Source organism: Bactrocera dorsalis, chromosome 6 (genome assembly GCF_023373825.1).
Source record: "Bactrocera dorsalis isolate Fly_Bdor chromosome 6, ASM2337382v1, whole genome shotgun sequence".
NCBI classification, from domain to species: domain Eukaryota; kingdom Metazoa; phylum Arthropoda; class Insecta; order Diptera; family Tephritidae; genus Bactrocera; species Bactrocera dorsalis.
The window spans coordinates 39675114-39694742 of NC_064308.1; the positions used below are offsets into that span (position 1 = coordinate 39675114).

At 35.7% G+C, this 19629-nt stretch overlaps 1 protein-coding gene and 1 pseudogene across 5 annotated transcripts in view; both read left to right on the forward strand.

The window, feature by feature from the left end:
* Nucleotides 1-19629, forward strand: part of LOC105223446 (calcium/calmodulin-dependent protein kinase type 1) — a 512064-nt gene that overhangs the window by 301773 nt on the left and 190662 nt on the right. For all 5 annotated transcript variants that reach the window (XM_049460592.1, XM_049460593.1, XM_049460591.1 and 2 more), the window contains one exon: nucleotides 9484-9622. In XM_049460592.1, coding sequence (XP_049316549.1) covers nucleotides 9484-9622 — 139 coding nt within the window. The remainder of the gene's footprint in view (nucleotides 1-9483; nucleotides 9623-19629) is intronic.
* LOC125779801 (small nucleolar RNA U3) lies at nucleotides 11627-11756 on the forward strand (annotated as a pseudogene).

Consider the following 19629-nt stretch of genomic DNA (forward strand, 5'->3'; position numbering starts at 1 on the left):
AGCATATAAGAGGTATTCATATGAATTTTTCACTCAACATGAAGTATGATATAACGAACAATTCTGCAGCATTAACTCAAAAATCACGTTTTTTGATTTATGCCGGTCTTGCAGCAGATGAGTGATTTGTAGGACCCACCAATGCCCATAGTTGCCTGTACCTCACGATAGTTCGCATGACAATCTTACAATGTTGGTTTGTGGATAGTATCAATAGTTTTTGGAGCAACAACTGATTTTGGACGACCTTCACAAAATCCGTCTTGGAGTAATCTACGACTTCGATTGAGTTCACCATAACACCTATAAACACTGGTTCGTGATGGAGCTTTATCGCCAAAAATTTAATTAAGATCATCGTTGCACTATTGATGAGTTACACTACATCACAAGTTTTAAAAAATAATCGCGCAAAAATGTTCAATTTCTTGCCTGTGATGAATACTTTTAGTTACTGTAAACATCGCACATTTCGAGATGCATGCAACGAGAAAAATTTCAAACTTTACGATAAAGTTGTGAGCTGCCAGGTTGTTTTACTAAGGTTGCCAAATGCCGACATATAAAAGGCAAACTACTTACTTATTTCTTATAATGCTCCGATATTTGCGGACAAATGAGCAGCTTTTGGGGGAAAAAACGTAAACAAATTTTCAGATCGATATATCAAAAACTGAGGAACTACCTCACGATAGATGCGAAATATAGACACTTTATAGATTCTTTTGCATATATTAAAGGTTTTATTTAGTATAGTTATAATATTTCGGTATAAGGCAAATATGCACCGTTTTGTTCGATAAGGGGGCTGCTTCTGGGTGATTGCTTCTCTCAAACGGCCAAATTGTTGACAGTGCAGGAGTGAATTAAAAGAGTGGCAAGAGATTCAGTCCATTAATATTTTTATATTAACTATGACACCCATGTGCACTTTTTTTTACAGATTTTTTCAACAATTGACCTTCCAGAAAGTGGTTCGTCTGAGACATAAAAATTAGCGGAACGGAATCATTCCGCATTTCTTCACGTCGTCTGGGTTGCGTTTTGACCTTTATCGAAGATAAAATGTAGTATGGCGTATTTTCTCTTTGCTGATGTCCACCTTTGGTGCCTGCTCAAACAATAGTGACTCAAGCAATCATAATCTTATCCAACACCAAATAGTATAACCCGATCACATTTATACAACGCCAGCACATATTACTAAAGTCGCCAATTGCTTAAATTTTAGATTACTTTTACTAGACTTCCCTAAACGTACACTTTTCTTTACACACCGACTATAAGAGCAATTAAAAAGAATTAAAAAAAAAATCGTAGAATGCCTTTTATTTTTCGTGATTTGACAACCCTAATGTTACAATGGGGCATTTCACAACTTTATCGTTTGTTAAGTTTGACATTTTCGATGTTATATACATACATATACTCAGAACTTATTGACATACAGCTCCTTAAAACAATCGTCTCGACCAAAAAAGGAATTAATTCTCGATAACTTTCGTCCGATTGTTATTTACAACTTTCGACGGGGATTATCTCTGCAACAGTGTCATGTTGAACTTCATCAATTTTTGGCTTTGAAGAATCATTAAAGAGTAGATTGTATGGTTGTTTCAAAATGAGCCGAATGAAACAAAAGTGGTACACAATCAACCACTGCAGACGTATCACTCTTCACCCCGACATTTGGAAGTGGTTGTATTTTTGGTGCGGTCCTGGGGTTTTATCAAAAATTCCTAGTTATTCACACGATTTCTTTTTGAGGCTTTTCGAAAGCTAAAACAACTAAACGGACACTAAATCTGCAAGATAAGATAAGTACAATTTGTATTTTTATATTAAAAATCATTGGAATTTACCCGCATATATTTTTTTATTCAAAACACATCGTTTTTCCAAAAAAAAAAACGTGCTTAATTTTTGCATTGTCGTTTTGTTTTGATTAGTCAGGTGTTCTCCTTTTTCTTTTCTCCTTTTCGTATTCCCTTTGGTTTTGACATTGCCAACTATCGAAAATATAAGCAAGGTTGTAGAGACACTGACAGGTGTGTTCATGAAAATTCGTTAGGAGCTCCCAACTATTTTTCTCATTGAGGTATGGCCTCTGAGAACGGTAGTTGATGCACACCAGAAAATCCATTTAGAAGGAACTCTAAAATCATGAGAACGCCTCCTAATGGAAAAAGTGGGTTATTCACCGCTGCTGGATCAACAAAAAAATGCGAACATGCCGACAATACAATTAGAGGTGGCAAACTCTCTGAGGAAACGCCAATTAACGAAACTACCCAAAATTTAAACCTACCCAAAAGGATTATGATAGGGAAAACGTCCCCGGTTTCTCCAATGGGTAAGGATGTAAATACCCCGAAGAGGCTACGGGAGACAATAGGCTTTTTACCTCCCACTAAAAAGCCGAAAAATGTAAATAAAGCGGAACAACCCACCTACAGCGAGACAGTGAAGTTGATTCAAACCAATGCAATGGTTAGACCCACCACATCCGAAACTTTAGTGCACGTTGTTAAGAAGCGAAGACCAGTCGAAAAGAAAATTAGATCGAGGCCAGACGCCATCATTCTCACGAAAAAAGATGGTGCATCATAAGCGGATATTCTCCGGAAAATAGAAGGTGATACCTTGTTAGAAGAATTGGGCTCAAGTGTAAGGAAACCCTTGAAAGGAGACTTGCTTTAGAGCTGAAAAACCAAGCGGATAAGGGAGCCGAAGCGTTCCAAAGTGCCTTAGAGGAAGTGGTCGGTGAAATGGCTGTGATACAGCCCAAAACCCACAATGTCACGATCATATGCAAGGATTTAGATGAAATAACAACCCCGGCAGAGATTTGCGCGGTAACACGTTGTGGAGCCGGTGGACATGCAGTTGCATGCTTTGTAAAGAAGCACACTAAGCCTTGAGTACTACTTGCCCCAAGTATTTAGAGATGGCGAAATCTTTAGAAAAATGAAGATATCGCAATTGAATCTAAATCATTGCGCTGCAGCACAAGATCTGCTTAAACAGACAGCATTTGAAAAAAAACATTGATGTCGCTTTATTAAGGGGGTATTCTACTCTAGAATTTTGAAAAAATCGATTTTTTTTCACGTATTTAAAGTTTAGACCCTTAAGAACATATCCTTCAAAGGATTTTTTAAAGCTAAAATTATTTTAAGAGCTGCAGTTACTTTAGTGACGCAGTACCTAGCCCGGTGTAGACTCACTTTTTTAAACGCGTTTTTCTCGAAACTACTTTTTTCCACACGGTACCGGCATTATCTCAAGTTCTATACAACCGATTTACTTGAAATTTTGTGTGAACTTTCTTTACATAATCCTTTATCTTTATATAGTCCTTTAATCCTTTGTTTTTAATATTAAAAAAAAAATCAGGAATTTCAAAAAAAAAATGGCAGTCGCCATTTTTCAAAACAATGTCTTTAGGAGAGAAAGAATTAATTGATTAAAACGAAATTTCTCGGGTTTATAGTTGTCACATTGTTTGAACACAAAATCTTTTATATTCTGCTTTTGGGAAGCAATTGCCCGATGCATCTCGCAGGTGCATTTGCCGGACGGCGGGCAGGCTGCATGCCGCAATTTCTATCTGAAACAAAACATTTAAATAGATTCATATTTTTAAAAACATATCTTCTAGTTAAACTAAAAAAGTTCTAAAAAAATGTAAAATTGTACAATTTTTTAAAACCTGAAAAAATTGGTTTTTGCCAAAAATTTTTCACTTTATGTTGTTTAAAAATATGTTCAAACTCAACTTTTCTTATTTTTTTATTTTAAATAGAAGATAATTTAATGTCAAAGATAATAAATTTTGCCCCATTTCGATCCGGCTTTTAGCTTTTTTTTCTATCTTGCCCGCCAATTCAGTAAAATCGTAAAAATGAAAAACCGAGAAATCTCGCGTCAAAGTTTTCGCTTTCTGCCCAATCGCTCATATATCTGCTAGACGCTCGGTCATATTTTCCTTCTGGCTTCGAAAATATTTCGAATTTCCATCCATAACTTTGGGGACATATTCTTAGATATTTTTTAAAGAGATTCAAGCAAAAAAAAAATCGATTTTTTTAAGCTTCTAAATCAGGCTCCCCTCTTAAGCGAACAATACTCCCAGCGTTCGGAAAGCACTTGGACCACAGGCATATATGTTCATGTAAATGACAACCATTTATATCTCGCTCCAGATATCAAACTGTTTCACATGGGCAAATATACCTGGCATATATGTACAGTCCGCGACAAAAAGATAGCACAAATAAACTTTTGCAAAATTTTCTCTTCAAAACATGTGCAAACAGTTTGTTTTTCACTGTAGTACTCGTAACTGTAATAACTGTAGTCACAACAGTCCGCTTGGTTTTGTGTACATAACGGTACATTAGTTTAAACAAAGCAACAACTACCAAAGAAAATAACTTTTTATGACGCGTCAAAATGATAGCAAAAATTGGCATAATTATGTTTAGTTGCTGTTTAACCACCAATAAAGCATCAGCTAGTGTTTTGAAAAATTATCGTATAATTTTCTGAATAGAACCGCGATGTTTATTTTGAAAAACAACAATTAATAAACAAAATTTCTACAAAAATGGGTCGAGGAAAACTGCCATGAACACAGAGGTAAAAATTGTTCTAAATCTTCGATCGGAGGATAAAAAAATAGCAGAAATCGCGAAATACTATACCATACTAACCATACTAACCTAACCTAACTAACATACCCTCTATGACATTGCTACTTCTTCGCGTAGAACTCCTTTTTGCGTGAGCGGCCTTGGGCCGCGCTTCAAAAAAAAATAACCCTAGTCGGTCCAACACCAGGGTGTATCAAATTCTTTTCGCGTAGAACTCCTTTTTGCGTGAGCGGCCTTGGGCCGCGCTTCAAAAAAAAATAACCCTAGTCGGTCCAACACCAGGGTGTATCAAATTCTTTTCGCGTAGAACTCCTTTTTGCGTGGGCGGACTTCAGCCGCGCTTCAAAAAAAATAACCCTAGTCGGTCCAACACCGGGGTGTACCAAATTTTTTTCGCGCAGAACTCCTTTTTGCGTGGGCGGCCTTCGGCAATTTTCAATATATTTTTTATTGTTTATCAACGATTATGTTCTCTGTATTTAGGGTATAATATTTCCTTATATTTTTTTTTTTGTTTTAATTTGAAATATGTTTTAACATGGTTACACTGATTATTGGACAAATTTACAAATTTATTTTTACAAATGATGTCGATAAGGTAACACTGATTATTTGACAGTTCGTAATTCATTTGTTATTCTAAAATAATAATAATTCAACAATAATTGAAATATATATTAAATGCAATTTTTGCACTATAGTATATAAAATAAATGTGTGGAAATGAATAAGTGATGTGTTAGTGTATATAAAATTGAAAAATATAAGTGCAAAATTTATTGTATATATCGAAAATATGTAAATAAATATTGCAAATTTTAAACTTTAAACGCGAATAACTCGGAAACTATAAGCTTCCTGCGGCTATAACCATATATATTCGTGATCAGGAGAATCTCCTGCCCTTTTTATTCCCGAAATCCTGGGACGGTATACTAAGGCGACCCTTGTTTTAAGCTGAATACAAATAAGGGTTTTTTTTTTAACATTTGTTTCTTTTTTGTTGCTATCTTTTATTGTAAAAATAATATATAATAAAAAAAGTATTTATGTTTCCTTAAAATTAAAAAAGGGGAAAAAATCAAATGTGCTATCTTTTTGTCGTGGTATGTACTTTGTAAACTGCTATGCTCCTCCCAGTGCCTCAATTAAAGATTTTGAAGAATTCCTCCTGGAATTTACCCTAGAAACCAGAAGTAAAGCACCAATTATAATCACAGGCGACTTCAATGCGTGGTCGACCGCTTGGGTTAGTAGGCGCATAAACCATCGTGGGCGTCTGATACTTGAATTCCTCGGCGAAACGAATCTTACGATCCTGAAAAGTGGAACGCAAAATACTTTTCAAAAAGGAAACAAAGGCTACATAATCGATATCATTTTTGCCAACGACGCACTTAGTAGGCACATTAAGTGGGCGGTGTTGGAAATATTTACAAATAGTGACGACATGGCTATTATTGCTGAAGTCTCATATGCCAGAGGGACGGAACGCCGCAGCAGTAGCACATGCCAAAAACGAACCTGGAAACAAAAATAATTTTGATGCCATGCACTTGGTATCCGCTGTGCGAAAAGAATTGTCCACAGCTTGCGACGCAACCATGCGTAGGAAGTACACCACAACAACCTAAGGCCAGCGTAATGTTGGAATGAAGAAATAGGTGGGCTCAGAAAACTCTGCAATTCAGCTAGACGCCGGCTACAACGTAATCAGCGTCAAGAAAATGAAAGCAGTCTCCGAAAAGTATTTAATAGTCAAAAAAATATAGTCTGTGAGGAAGCAAACGAAGACCCCTGGGGAGCAGCGCATAAAATATGTATGTCAAAATTCAAAAACAAGGCACAGCAACTCAAAAGCGCATCCTTGATGAGAAATGTCGTCGAAACTTTGTTTCCATTTCGAGTGGAGTCCCGCAAGGCTCGATCGTGTATGATGGGGGTTCTCGGCAATGAGTTTAGAACTGGCTGAGCAAAAGACAGTAGTCTTGCTCATAAGTAAAATCTATAGGAGCCAAAAGAAAAGAGAGAATGAAAAGCTTAACGATATGGCAGTAGTGGTGGCAAACCTCACCTGTCAGCGAAGCGCAGCTTCAGTCATGACAAAACTTAGACGTATAGAGCAGAATAGGCGTCCGTCAGTCCGTGCCATAGAGGAGACTTAAATGTCTTATCACTCCCACGAAGTAATACCTAATCAGGTGGTTCCGTGAGAGAGTCTGGAGTTGGGAGTAGGTTAGGTTTAGCGGCTTAAAGTTCCGCACTTCGGCTTTTGATGCTTCCCCCTACTTAAAACTTAAAAAAAAAACCGGACAATGGATTCTCTCACACATCGACTGAAACAACTGCATTTTTGAGCACTCAAAAAACGATTTTATTAGTCATCTACCGTAGAGTCCTTGCTTGGCATCAAGTGACTTATTTTTTATAAATAATCAACATGACGATATGAGACAGAGTACAGGCATCGGTTTTGCTTTGGGCTTTTGAGTTTCTATAAATTTTTGCCATATTCCGTCTTGTGCGATATTCGTTGTAATTCCTGTTGGTCGGGTACGAGACCGCTAGTGTTTTTCGGGGAGTGCACATTTATATGCATTTTTTAAGCTTTTGCACCAGAGACGCTGAAACGTGTTCAAACCTTTAATAACGCAAAAATGTAAATTATTTAAAATAACATCGTTAAGCTATCTATATTAGACAAATATATAGCTCAATGTAATATAAATAATTATTCAAGAGTAAAAGAATGTAAACAATCACTAAATAATTTTATATGTAAAACCAACAAGGATAATGAATGTGTTTCGAAATTAGTGCTAAAAGAAAAAGCAAATTGTAAAACTATTGAAGAAACAAATGCAAATATCACAATATTAGATTATGGTAATATAATATTAGATGGAAAATATGAAATTAATAACGAAACTATCTCAGGAGTAAACTTGATCCAGTTTAATGACACCATTAAAATAAATGGACGAAAGTACACAAACATACAGGATGCAATAAAGTAGATAATCCAACATGAAGGCACCATAACAATTGATGAAGTAATCAACTCCAATGAAGAAACTAAGTTTACGAATATCCGGAAGTTACATAAACTACTCATTCCAATTGAAGATCACCCGATCCAAACTTTATGCTTCACAATCACAATCTTTGGAATTATAATCTTGATAATTTGGACACTACTCAAATTAATCAAACTGCCACAAGTTACTCAAGAAAGAAAGAAACTACACAAACTTCAACAACTCACAGCCACCTTTGAATTATAAAAATGAGGGCATTTTATTTTGTTTTTTATAAGAGAAAGGAGAGTTAATACCAGTATCAACAACACTTATACACAAGTATCAAACACAAGACTTTGAACTCATACCACACCATACCCGAATGCAAGACATGCATACACATGCATAGGCAGCACGATATGCACTTGTTTACAACAAATAATACTATTAGACTTTAGACCTAAGCCACAAAACATGAATATGTTGTCAATTTAACGAATAATATATAACCCATAGGATAATGGATAAAGATCCTATTCTGCAAAAGTAAATACATATTTTTTTAACCATTCATAAGTATATAAATTAACTCGCGCACTTTAAATTCAAATGTCACCTTATTTTTTGGGCAGAGTAGTACAAACTGTTTTTCAAGATACACTGTATATTTAGAACTCACGCTACAGTTCTAAGAATATTATAAGTTTTATTTTTTTCTAACTAGTCTAAACCCGCGGCTCCGCTCGCTCCTTGTTGTCACGGATATCAATTATTGTGATAACAATATAATGGAATAGTAAAATAGGCAATATACATTTTGATTTACTTCGTAAATCTCCTAAGAGATAGTACACACATAAATAATTATGATGTAACAACATCTTCACAGTCTGTACATCAGTATCGTACATTGCTACACATGCCATATACATATACATATGCTTCACGTTTCTTGAATAAAAGTGCGGAAGTTGAGCAGAAGAGGGCGAATCACGCCCTGTATCTAATCATATGGTAAAGTTTTGTTCAACATTCATCGAATGTAATCGACCGCAAAACCCAGATACTACAAGTAAAAAATACAGACACAGATCGTTCGTTTTAAATATTACATTGTTCTGTGCAATGTTTCAGGAATATTTGTCAGCTATTATGCACTCATCTCAATCATCTTTATGATTCCACTTTTTTTGTGTATAAAATATATACTATACAATATATTCATATATTGGGTTGTCAAAAAAGTATTGCGGTATTTTCGCTAGTTGGAGCTGAAAGCGCGTAGTTCTAGTTTTATTCGTCGCATCGGGTCATGCTATACCTTTTTGGAAAGCTCAATTCACGCGCTAACACGTGTTTGATTGATTGTCGTTTCTTTTAAGTCGTTTGTGAGTTATAGCGTCGCAAACATGGAGCAAAATAAAGAGAAAATACGGCATATTTTACAGTACTGCTACGATAAAGGCAAAAATGCATCTCAAGCCGCCAATAAAATTTGTGCAGTTTCAACGTTTTCATTCTGGTGTAGAGGTGGTCAAAGATGCGCCACGCTCCGAAAGGCCTGTCGTCGAAAATTGCGATAAAATCGCTGAATTGGTCGAAAGAGATCGGCATAGTAGTCATCAAATCGTTATAAACCATTTGCGGTAAAATAAACATAACATTAGTACATTGAAGCATTGTCCCATATAATAATTTCGCGCACTGTACATAATTATTATTGAGACTTTTGCTAATATATACAAACTTTCAACATTTAATTGTTGCCGTAATATATAATTATAAACAAAAACCTGTTTTTATTTTAGAGTAACTGGTGGTGAACTATTCGATAGAATTGTAGAAAAAGGTTCCTATACCGAAAAAGATGCGTCTGATCTTATACGTCAAATTTTAGAAGCTGTTGATTATATGCATGAACAAGGTGTTGTTCACAGAGATTTGAAGGTAAGAAACGTAACACCATTTTCTTTATTTTCTTAAGAATTCCCCAAAAAATTAGTAAATTATTATTACCAAATTATTTTATTTTATTAATCCCAAATTTTCAATACAATCAAGGTGCCTGATACATTAATATATGTATGTATATACAGGGTTTGTCCGGAAAGTAATAGGGCTGACTTTCTTTCGCCACGACTGTACTTCAGAGTATGCGCGCACCGACTGGATTCGGTAGAGAGCGTTCCTAGCTAACGAGCGAGCCATTGGTCAGTTGTATCCTGGAGAGTCAGGACAAACATTTTCTCGCGATGTGTTTCTGTGAGTGGGGCCAGCCGAAAATGAAGCGTTTGTTAAAGCAGGGGTACGCGTTTAAATTTTGTGTGAAACACGTTAAATCGGCGACAGTGACGTTTGGTAACCGTCGACTAAGTATTCTTTAATTGCGCAGATGTTAAATTTAGCAAAACTGTGGTTCATGATATTGTGTCGGAGCCCTTGAACATCCGCAAGTTGTGCGCGAACATGGTCGCAAAAGTGCTCACTGATGACCAGAAATTGCGGCGAGTGGAAGTGTACCAAGAAAATTTGAACATGTGTGAAAGAGACCCCCAATTTTTGAATAACGTAATCACAGGTGATGAGTCATGGATCCCGAGACAAAGAAGCACTTTGAGACGAGAAATGGGATCAAAGCAGCATACACCTCGGCACTTACGGCTATTCCGGAGAACGCTTTCCGTAACGCCTTCAGTGCTTGAAAATCGCGCTGGCAGCGCTGCATCGACGCGGAAAGAGCCTCTTTTGAAAGTTTTTAAGGAATTGTAACGATTGGGTCAATACATGTTTTAAATCGACTTAGTCCTATTTCTTACCAGACAAACCCTGGGGTCGAATCGTTACATACGTGAACGTATCACTCGTCACGTAAAAGTCTGTATTTCGTATTATGACATACGTGATCGTAACGCTTATATACGTGATCGTAACGCTTCTATCGTAATTTGGTATGATGATACACGTGAACGAGTATATAAACGTATCCGTTCGTTCGAATCGTCGTTCGAACGCAAACTACCAATCGTAATATACAAATTTATGGAAATGTGAGCAAAATTTTTTTAAATTTTAAGTTTCTTATAATTTTTAGGAATAAAGAACATAAACAAGAAACCAATGAATGGAATATCTCATTAAAAATTAAAAAATTATTTATGTGATCACATGTTTGTATTTTAGTTGGCAATGAAAATAAAATTATTTGCAAGAATAAGGATATATACATTTTTGAATTAAAATTATTTATTTGGTCGATTGCGGTGAAGCGGTTCGCTACCCCGTTGTCCATTTCTTGTGGGTGATAAGAATCGCAATTTTTGAGGGTCGTAACTAATTGTAAATTTTATGCAGATGTATGTATGTAATGCCTCACAAATGTTATCAAATCTTCCACTTTTGTGAGGTAATACCTTCCTCTCTTGTCAAATCTTCAAATACTCCACCGTCTTTTTAAGATTTCAATGCATTGTTCAACGATACATCTACAAAGAAAATTTTATTAATAAGGATGCATAATTTTTGAAGTTATACTTCTTATACGACGCCGGAAAAGGTTGCGATAGATTCTGGTTGCGCAGCCTTCCATATAAAAGTAACGCAAAGTTGCGCAACCTCGCTCCATCCATATGAATGTAACGCAACCTTGTCTGCGAAGATGTGCGAGCAGCAAGCGAAGCGGTGACAATCGGCGATCGTTTGTTCGTTTCTTTCGGCACAGCTCGCCCGACACAACAACACAACACAATGTTGGCATGCTTATGCTGTTGTTGTTTTTGTAGAACAATGTTTCAATTTTTGGTTGGTGACATATTCACATGTGTGCGCATATGTATGTTTGTATGCTTGTGCATTATTGAAGTTATAGTTCTTTTTCTTTCGTTTGTCTTTCATTTCTGCGAATTCTCAACTATTTTACGTATGTTTTGGTTGAAATACTCTGCGTTGGCCTTTCAGAATCACACAGAATCATTTCTGTGGTTTTTGAAACTGACCCACGAGGACGAGGTATATCGTTTTATCTGGGAGCGTGAGATTTAAGAAAATCGCTCGCTTACAAGGGATAAAACGACTTCTGAGTGGCGATTTTAATGAATAAATTCACAGAATCATTTCTGTGCTTTTGGAAATCTATACTAATAAATATTTTTTTCTTACTAATAGAAAATAAATTTATCACAGCAATAAACATATACATAATATTGCTGTGATAAATTTAATTTCTATTAGTAAGCAAAAAATTAAAAATAAATTTATTAAGACTAACTTCTCAGGGCATCACAGCAATGTTATGTATATGTATATACATATTATGCATATGTATATACATATTATGTATATGTATATTGCTGTGATAAATTTATTGCGAAAGCAAATGTTCTACAAAGTAGGTATATTTCTATACTTAAACAAAATTATTAGAACCATCGTATGTTTCTTACATGTATAACCAAATCATACTTAAGTCAGCGCAACCTAAGTGTCAATGGTGGTGTTGGTGGTAAGCGCTTGGAAAGTCAAGATGCTACGAGTGCCACAGGTTCGAATCCCGACAGAATAAATTTTTTTGCTTTTAACATCGTATACTATAAAAATAAATATTTTTCTTTATTTTAATTTCTATTAGTAAGAAAAATATTTATTTGAATAGTATACGATGTTAAAAGGCATACATCTTCTATCCTATCTTGTGTATCTGCACATGCTCATATGAGTGTATGTATACGCATGTGCGCGCATTGACTTGTATGTTCATACATTCTTATATACTTATATGTACATATATTTGTGTACATTGCCGAACAAATAAATCACAAGCATACAAACATACATATGCGTACACATATGAATATGTCACCAACAAAAAATTGATCTTCACAAGTCAATCCGGCAGCCAAATTGGCGAAGAACAAAAGAGAGATGATTACGCTGCTCTCGCTTCTCTTCCGCAACGAAGAGACGGAACTACTTTCTGAGTCAAAATTCCTTCATTTAGACTTTGCTTTATTCTTCATTTTATGTGCATAATAAATTTATAAAATGTGAATGTAAGTTTTCTAGTTTTCTTTCATACAAAATGATATACATTTCTGAATATCACTAAGAAGTATAACTTCATCCGCGCGTAGGGACTCCACGCACCTTTTTTTTTTATACCTACGCTATTGCTACGATCTCCTAGCTACCTCCGTACTATTTTTGTATGCCCATTACTTTCACTAGAGCTCAAAAAAAAAAAAAAAATGAATTCATTTTGATATTTAATTAGCTTTTTTGTTAGTTTGTTGAAAATTTCGCAACAGTTTGACAGTTCCACATCTATTGTGACCTAAAAATACGATCCAAAGCAATGTGGAATTTAAAAACTATTGTGAATTGAGAATACATTACGATCCGTTTGCTATCGTATGTCATAATGCCAATCACCGCATACGATTGACGTATCACGTAATTTTCTTTCGTATGTTTGCCGATCCGTGCACGGATGTAACGATTCGACCCCTGTATACTTATGAGTTATTGGTCTTTATATTCAAAATATGAAGGTTCTCAGAAGATGTTACCAATTCATTGATGTAACGAGTATAGATTTCGCCGGTCGGAATTATTGGTTTCTAAATATTTTCTGTTAATGTGTTAAGGGGATATTCCACTATAGAAATCAAATTTTGGGCAGTTTTTTGAATTTAATTTAAAAAAAAAATTTACTATCCATTTTTTATGGTGTTTTTATTGATATCTTAAGAATACAGAAACAAAATTTTACAAAAAAATATTAAAAATTAAAATAATTAGAGGGGGCAGAGACAGGTGTAAAAAAATGGCGCATCCTGGTGACATTGATCATGGCTCTCCTGGTGGTCTGAAAAAAAAATCAAAAGAAATTCTTAATCAGTAAGGATGCTGTTATAGTCCCTACCTCAGGGAACACGAATTTTTTTTTTTGAAAAATGGCGAGTGCATGAAAATAAAAATCATTTTTTACGCTGTTTTTTGAAATTCCTGAATTTTTAAAATATTAAAAACAATGGATTAAGGATTATAGAAAGATGATGGATAAAGAATTATATAAAGAAGGTTCACACAAAATTTCAAGTAAATCGGTTGTATAGAACTTGAGATAATGCCGGTACCGTGTGGAAAAAAGTAGTTTCGAGAAAAACGCGTTTAAAAAAGTGAGTCTACCTACCTACCAGGCTAGGTACTGCGTCACTTAAGTTACTGTAGCTATTAAAATAATTTTAATTTTTAAAAATCCTTTGGGTGATATGTTCTTAAGGTTCTAAACTTTAAATATATGAAAAAAATCGAATTTTTCAAAATTCTAGAGTAGAATACCCCCTTAGTGTGAAGGTAAAAAGTATTGATACGCTAATCAGAAGAAATGCATAAATTAAATAAATGATTAAACGCGGTGCTCTGCGCTCAGTGGTCTGATTATTCTTTTTCAAACTACTTCTATTTATACTTATGCTAGTACCGACGCGCAGGTCAGTTGTTTTCCAAATCTTATGTGTACCTATCTACTTCTAACAAAGGAAGGGTAATATTTATGGTTTTGGGACTATTTGTATTTACATTCTATTGTTCTGATTTTTACTGATAGTCATAAGTATTGTACACATGTATGACTATCTATAACTAGTACTTATAACTATACATAAATATTTATGTTTTCTCAGCTGCACTTAGGTTGTAAACAATGTTTCTGTAAACATGTACATATAACCAAATACATGTGTAACTGTCTATAACTATAGCAGCCATAAGGGCACTAGTTGGCCTAGTTGGTAATTTTCTTGATTTAATACTTTCTTAATTTCGTTATCTGATAAAATTACATTTTTTACTATATTTAATTTAGCGAGCGTAACTGAATAGACAACATTAGTGAGAAGCGAGATTACTCTTTGATTACGAACAGCTATTATCTGAAATAAGACTGGATACATTTTATTTCCTACTTTCTCGTAATGATTGTATTTGAGTTTATTAATTTGAGAAGTTAACTCGTTTATCTTATTTACTAAATCAGCATTTATCTTTATCTGCTGGTTTTCAGCTTCTATTAGCCTTGTTTGCCTTTCTCCTAATATCTCGAAATCACTCAGATCCGGAGTGCCAGCAACAAATTTCAATGCAGAACCTAAAAAATTTATTGATCTAGTTTTTCTACTGCGAAAGCTCAGTGCATTAATGAGACGAGGCATCTCGTTGGCATCGGCCTCCAAGGATTCCTTTTTCTCCTGGTTTTCGAAAAGCTTTTTAAGGTTGGATACGTCAAGGGTCACTTTCTCAAATTCAGTTATGTTTATGCTATGTACAAGATATATGTAAGTGTCATAAATAGCTACTTCTCCTTTCTGAAATGGGATATACCTGGAGTGGCTATAATCTAGAATCTTTAGAGTTGTTACATTTTGTAACTGCTACCTGCATTAACTCTTTTACGTCCGTAAGTCCATTTTCCTGTTCTAGCAATTTCACTAAGTGTAGAGTGAAATCTCTCAACTTGGCCATTTGTACTGTAAATGTTGCTTCATTATCTGTGACTAAAATTTTTGGGTTTTTGAAAAATCCTAATATCCTAATTATTGGTACTTTTAAATCTACAATTGAACGATGGGTTCAATGAATGAAAATTTGAAAATTTATCCAAGCACGTCAAAAAATATTGGCTATTTGTACTGTATATATCCATGTGCAGGATTTCCGCAGGGTAAGTGGGTATTGGGGTTGATTTCATAATCTGCTTTTTAGGATGTCTAACATACTTACTTTTGCCGTTCTCGAATAAATCTCCTATAATATCCTGACAGTCCTAAAAAGGAGCGTAATGCCTGAAGAGTTTTGGGTTCGTCAAATTTTAGTATGGCTATCGTCAGCTGTCTTAAGGCCATTCTCACAAAACCAAGGAACTCTACGCTAGTTCTGAAAAATTTGCATTTTTCCAATGCTATTCTCATATTGGCATCCAGCAGTTTTTTAATGATACTCTCTATATCGTATATGTGAGTCTCAATATCGGGAGAGAAAATTATTACGTCATCAATGTAAACATGACAACGTGCTCCGATATCTTCTCTCAATATGTCGTCTATCGCTCTCTGAAAAATACTAGGAACATTTTTCAACCCAAAGGGTAACCTGCAAAATTCATACTTGCCGTTGTTCACGGAGAAGGCTGTTTTCTCTCGATCCTTTTCAGCAAGAAAAATTTAGTGAAATCCCGACATTAGATCGATCGTTGTAAAATACTTTGATTTTCCAAGTTTCGTCAGAATCACATTTGTGTCAGGAATTAGATACCGGTCAGGAATAGTTTTTCCATTTAATTTGCGAAAATCTATTACCATCCGTAGCTTTTTGCTACCTGTCTCATCAATTCCTTTTTTTGTCTACAACCCATACTTGGTTGTTATATGGAGAGCGAATTTTGGGTATGATTTTGTTAGCGAGAAGTGACTCGACCTCGGAATTTACAAATTTTGTTGCAGACATTTGATAAGAATAAGATTTCGAATAAATAGGTTCGCTAGTTGTTGCTTTGATTGTCGCCACTACTTTAGTGTTATACGATAAAGCTTCTTCTGGGTCTGCATATACTTTTTCATATGATTTCAACATATTTTGAAACTTTAGGTTCGCCCTAGGCGGAACATTTTCGACAATAGTTTGCAATGTATTAATTTAAACAAATTCCAAAAAACTTATCTGTTCCCTGCCATTATTATAGTTCAAATATCCTGTATTTGTATTTAAAATTCCTATATTCTATCAAAACTTTCTAGATCCTTTAAAATATAGAATTCTGTTATTGTACCAAATACTTCTATCCAACATTTTTCGAAAATAGTTGTGGTACCATTAATGTATGATAAACTGATAGGTTTTTCCAGTTTTTTGATTGACGTTAAAGAATCATGGTTCTTCTTCTTCTTTACTGGCGTAGACACCGCTTACGCGATTATAGCCGAGTCAACAACAGCGCGCCAGTCGTTTCTTCTCTTCGCTACGTGGCGCCAATTGGATATTCCAAGCGAAGCCAGGTCTTTCTCCACTTGGTTCTTCCAACGGAGTGGGGGTTTTCTCTTCCTCTGCTTCCCGAGGCGGGTACTGCGTCGAATACTTTCAGAGCTGGAGTGTTTTCATCCATCCGGACAACATGACCTAGCCAGCGTAGCCGCTGTCTTTTAATTCACTGAACTATGTCAATGTCGCCGTATATCTCGTACAGCTCATCGTTCCATCGAATGCGATATTCGCCGTGGCCAACGCGCAAAGGACCATAAATCTTTCGCAGAACTTTTCTCTCGAAAACTCGCAACGTCGACTCATCGGTTGTTGTCATCGTCCAAGCTTCTGCACCATATAGCAGGACGGGAATTATGAGCGACTTATAGAGTTTGGCTTTTGATCGTCGAGAGAGGACTTTACTTTTCAATTGCCTACTCAGTCCGAAGTAGCACCTGTTGGCAAGAGTAATCCTGCGTTGGATTTCCAGGCTGACATTGTTGGTGGTGTTAATGCTGGTTCCTAAATAGACGAAATTATCTACAACTACAAAGTTATGACTGTCAACAGTGACGTGGGAGCCAAGTTGCGAGTGCGGCGACTGTTTGTTTGATGATAGGAGATATTTCGTCTTGCCCTCGTTCACTGCCAGACCCATTTGCGTTGCTTCCTTGTTCAGTCTGGAGAAAGCAGAACTAACGGCGCGGGTGTTGAGACCGATGATATCAATATCATCGGCATACGCCAGCAGCTGTACACTCTTATAAAAGATTGTACCTGCTCGATTCAGTTCTGCAGCTCGAATAATTTTCTCCAGCAGCAGATTGAAAAAGTCGCACGATAGGGAGTTGCCTTGTCTGAAACCTCGTTTGGTATCGAACGGCTCGGAGAGGTCCTTCCCGATCCTGACGGAGCTTTTCGTGTTGCTCAACGTCAGTTTACACAGCCGTATTAGTTTTGCGGGGATACCAAATTCAGACGGCATAAAGGCAGCTCCTTTTCGTGCTGTCGAAAGCAGCTTTGAAATCGACGAAGAGGTGGTGTGTGTAGATTCTCATCGACAGTGAGTCAAAATATCCGGAAATAAGACTAGAAATCAAATGGGGAGCATGCCTTGACGTCTAATAATAATAATACCCAACGGTTACCCTCCTCCCGCCCAACCGACGCTAGGGGCGCAATCCGCGAACGAGCGGAATTAGCCGAGTCATAAAAGGCAAGAGAGTTTTAAGCGTTGCGATCTTAAGCTGCTCAGCTACAGAAACAAAAATTTCAACAGTCAAAATTAAGAATTAAATTAAAGTTTATAATTTTTAAATATTACTTGTTAAGAGTAGATAAAATAATTTTCTTAATTGTAGAAAGTGAGTCTGTTAAATCAAATGTGCTGGAATGAAAATTGAAATCATGACATATACGGCGGAATGGTTCGTTTAACTCAAAATTTGTTCTAGAAAATTTTAAAAGTAAGGGTCTAAACTGCCTGGTAGAGCGAGCGGGGACGTTAAAATTAATATCAGATAAGAGAGATGGGCTACAGACTGACCCATTCATGAGTTTTACAAGAAATATTATACTAAGCATCTCCCTACGACTAGCGAGTGTCGGGAGATTTATAAGTTTTAAACGGTTAGTGTTAGAGAAGATTTAAACTGGAATCCTTTAGCTTTAAAAACCGTGGAAGATATGTGAAGATTAAAATTGAGTTTGGGGTCCATAGTTACTCCCAGATCAACAAAACTGCATACTTGCTCCAACCTATAGTTTTGTATTGCGTATGAAGTAGGGTCTACAGATCAACGTGAAAAGCACATTGTTTTACATTTTTAAGGTTCAATGGCATGTCATTTCTATCATACCAAGAAACTAGGTTGTTTAAGTCTGTTTGCAACTGGCATCTTTCGTTGTTTGAAGTATACGTTTTAAAAAGTTTTACATCGTCAGCATATAATAAGACTTTTGAAAACTTAACAACAGATGATATGTCATTAATAAATAACAAGAACGGAATTGGACCACGGTGGCTACCTTGTGGAACGCCTGAAGGAACATTGATTATGTCAGAAAAAGTGTCGTTAAATAAGACTTGTTGAATTCTATTGCTAAGATAAGAAGCAACCCATTTTAGAAATATTGGTTGAAAACCAAGAAGATCAAGTTTATTCAAAAGAATTGAATGGTTTGCTTTACTGAAATCTGTGTATATAACATCAGTATTCTTATTCTCCCTGAAGCCAGCTGATACATGTGATACAAATTCAAGCAAGTTAGCTATTGTAGGATTCCCTTTACGAAACCCGTGCTGAGAACAAGAAATTATTGGAGAGATCCGGAAGGTTATGTCGTCTGTTATAATTGCTTTAAAAGTTTGCAGACAACTTTGCTATTCTCCTATAGTTTTCAATAGATCACCTAAATCCACTCTTATGTAAAGGAATTATAAATGACTTTTTCCATATGGATGGAAATAAGCCTTGCATAAGAGATGAATTAAATAGTTTTGTTAGGGGTTGGTATATATATTTGGCACATTTCTTAAGAAAGCATGAGGGAATCATACTTGGGCCATAATTGTATGACTGTTCTAACATGTTCAACTGATATAAGACGTCTGCTTCGGAAATGGTACATACATCGGACATAACTTGTGCTGATGCGGAACATTTTTTGGAGATTTTGGAGAGTAATTAGACTTAAAGAATTCAGCGAACATATTAGAAATGGTGTGATTGTCACTAGATATACTAGACTTATATTTCATAGCGGACGGAAAGTTAGAAATCCTGCGTTTAGAGTTGAAACCATAGAACAATTTTGGATTACGTATAATATTATTTTCTACTTTATTATGGGTAAAGACATTACAGTAAAAAATTCATTGCAGGTAGCGACAGTTTAATAAGATACTGCGCTCGGTTTTCATCTTTTTAAGACAACTCTGA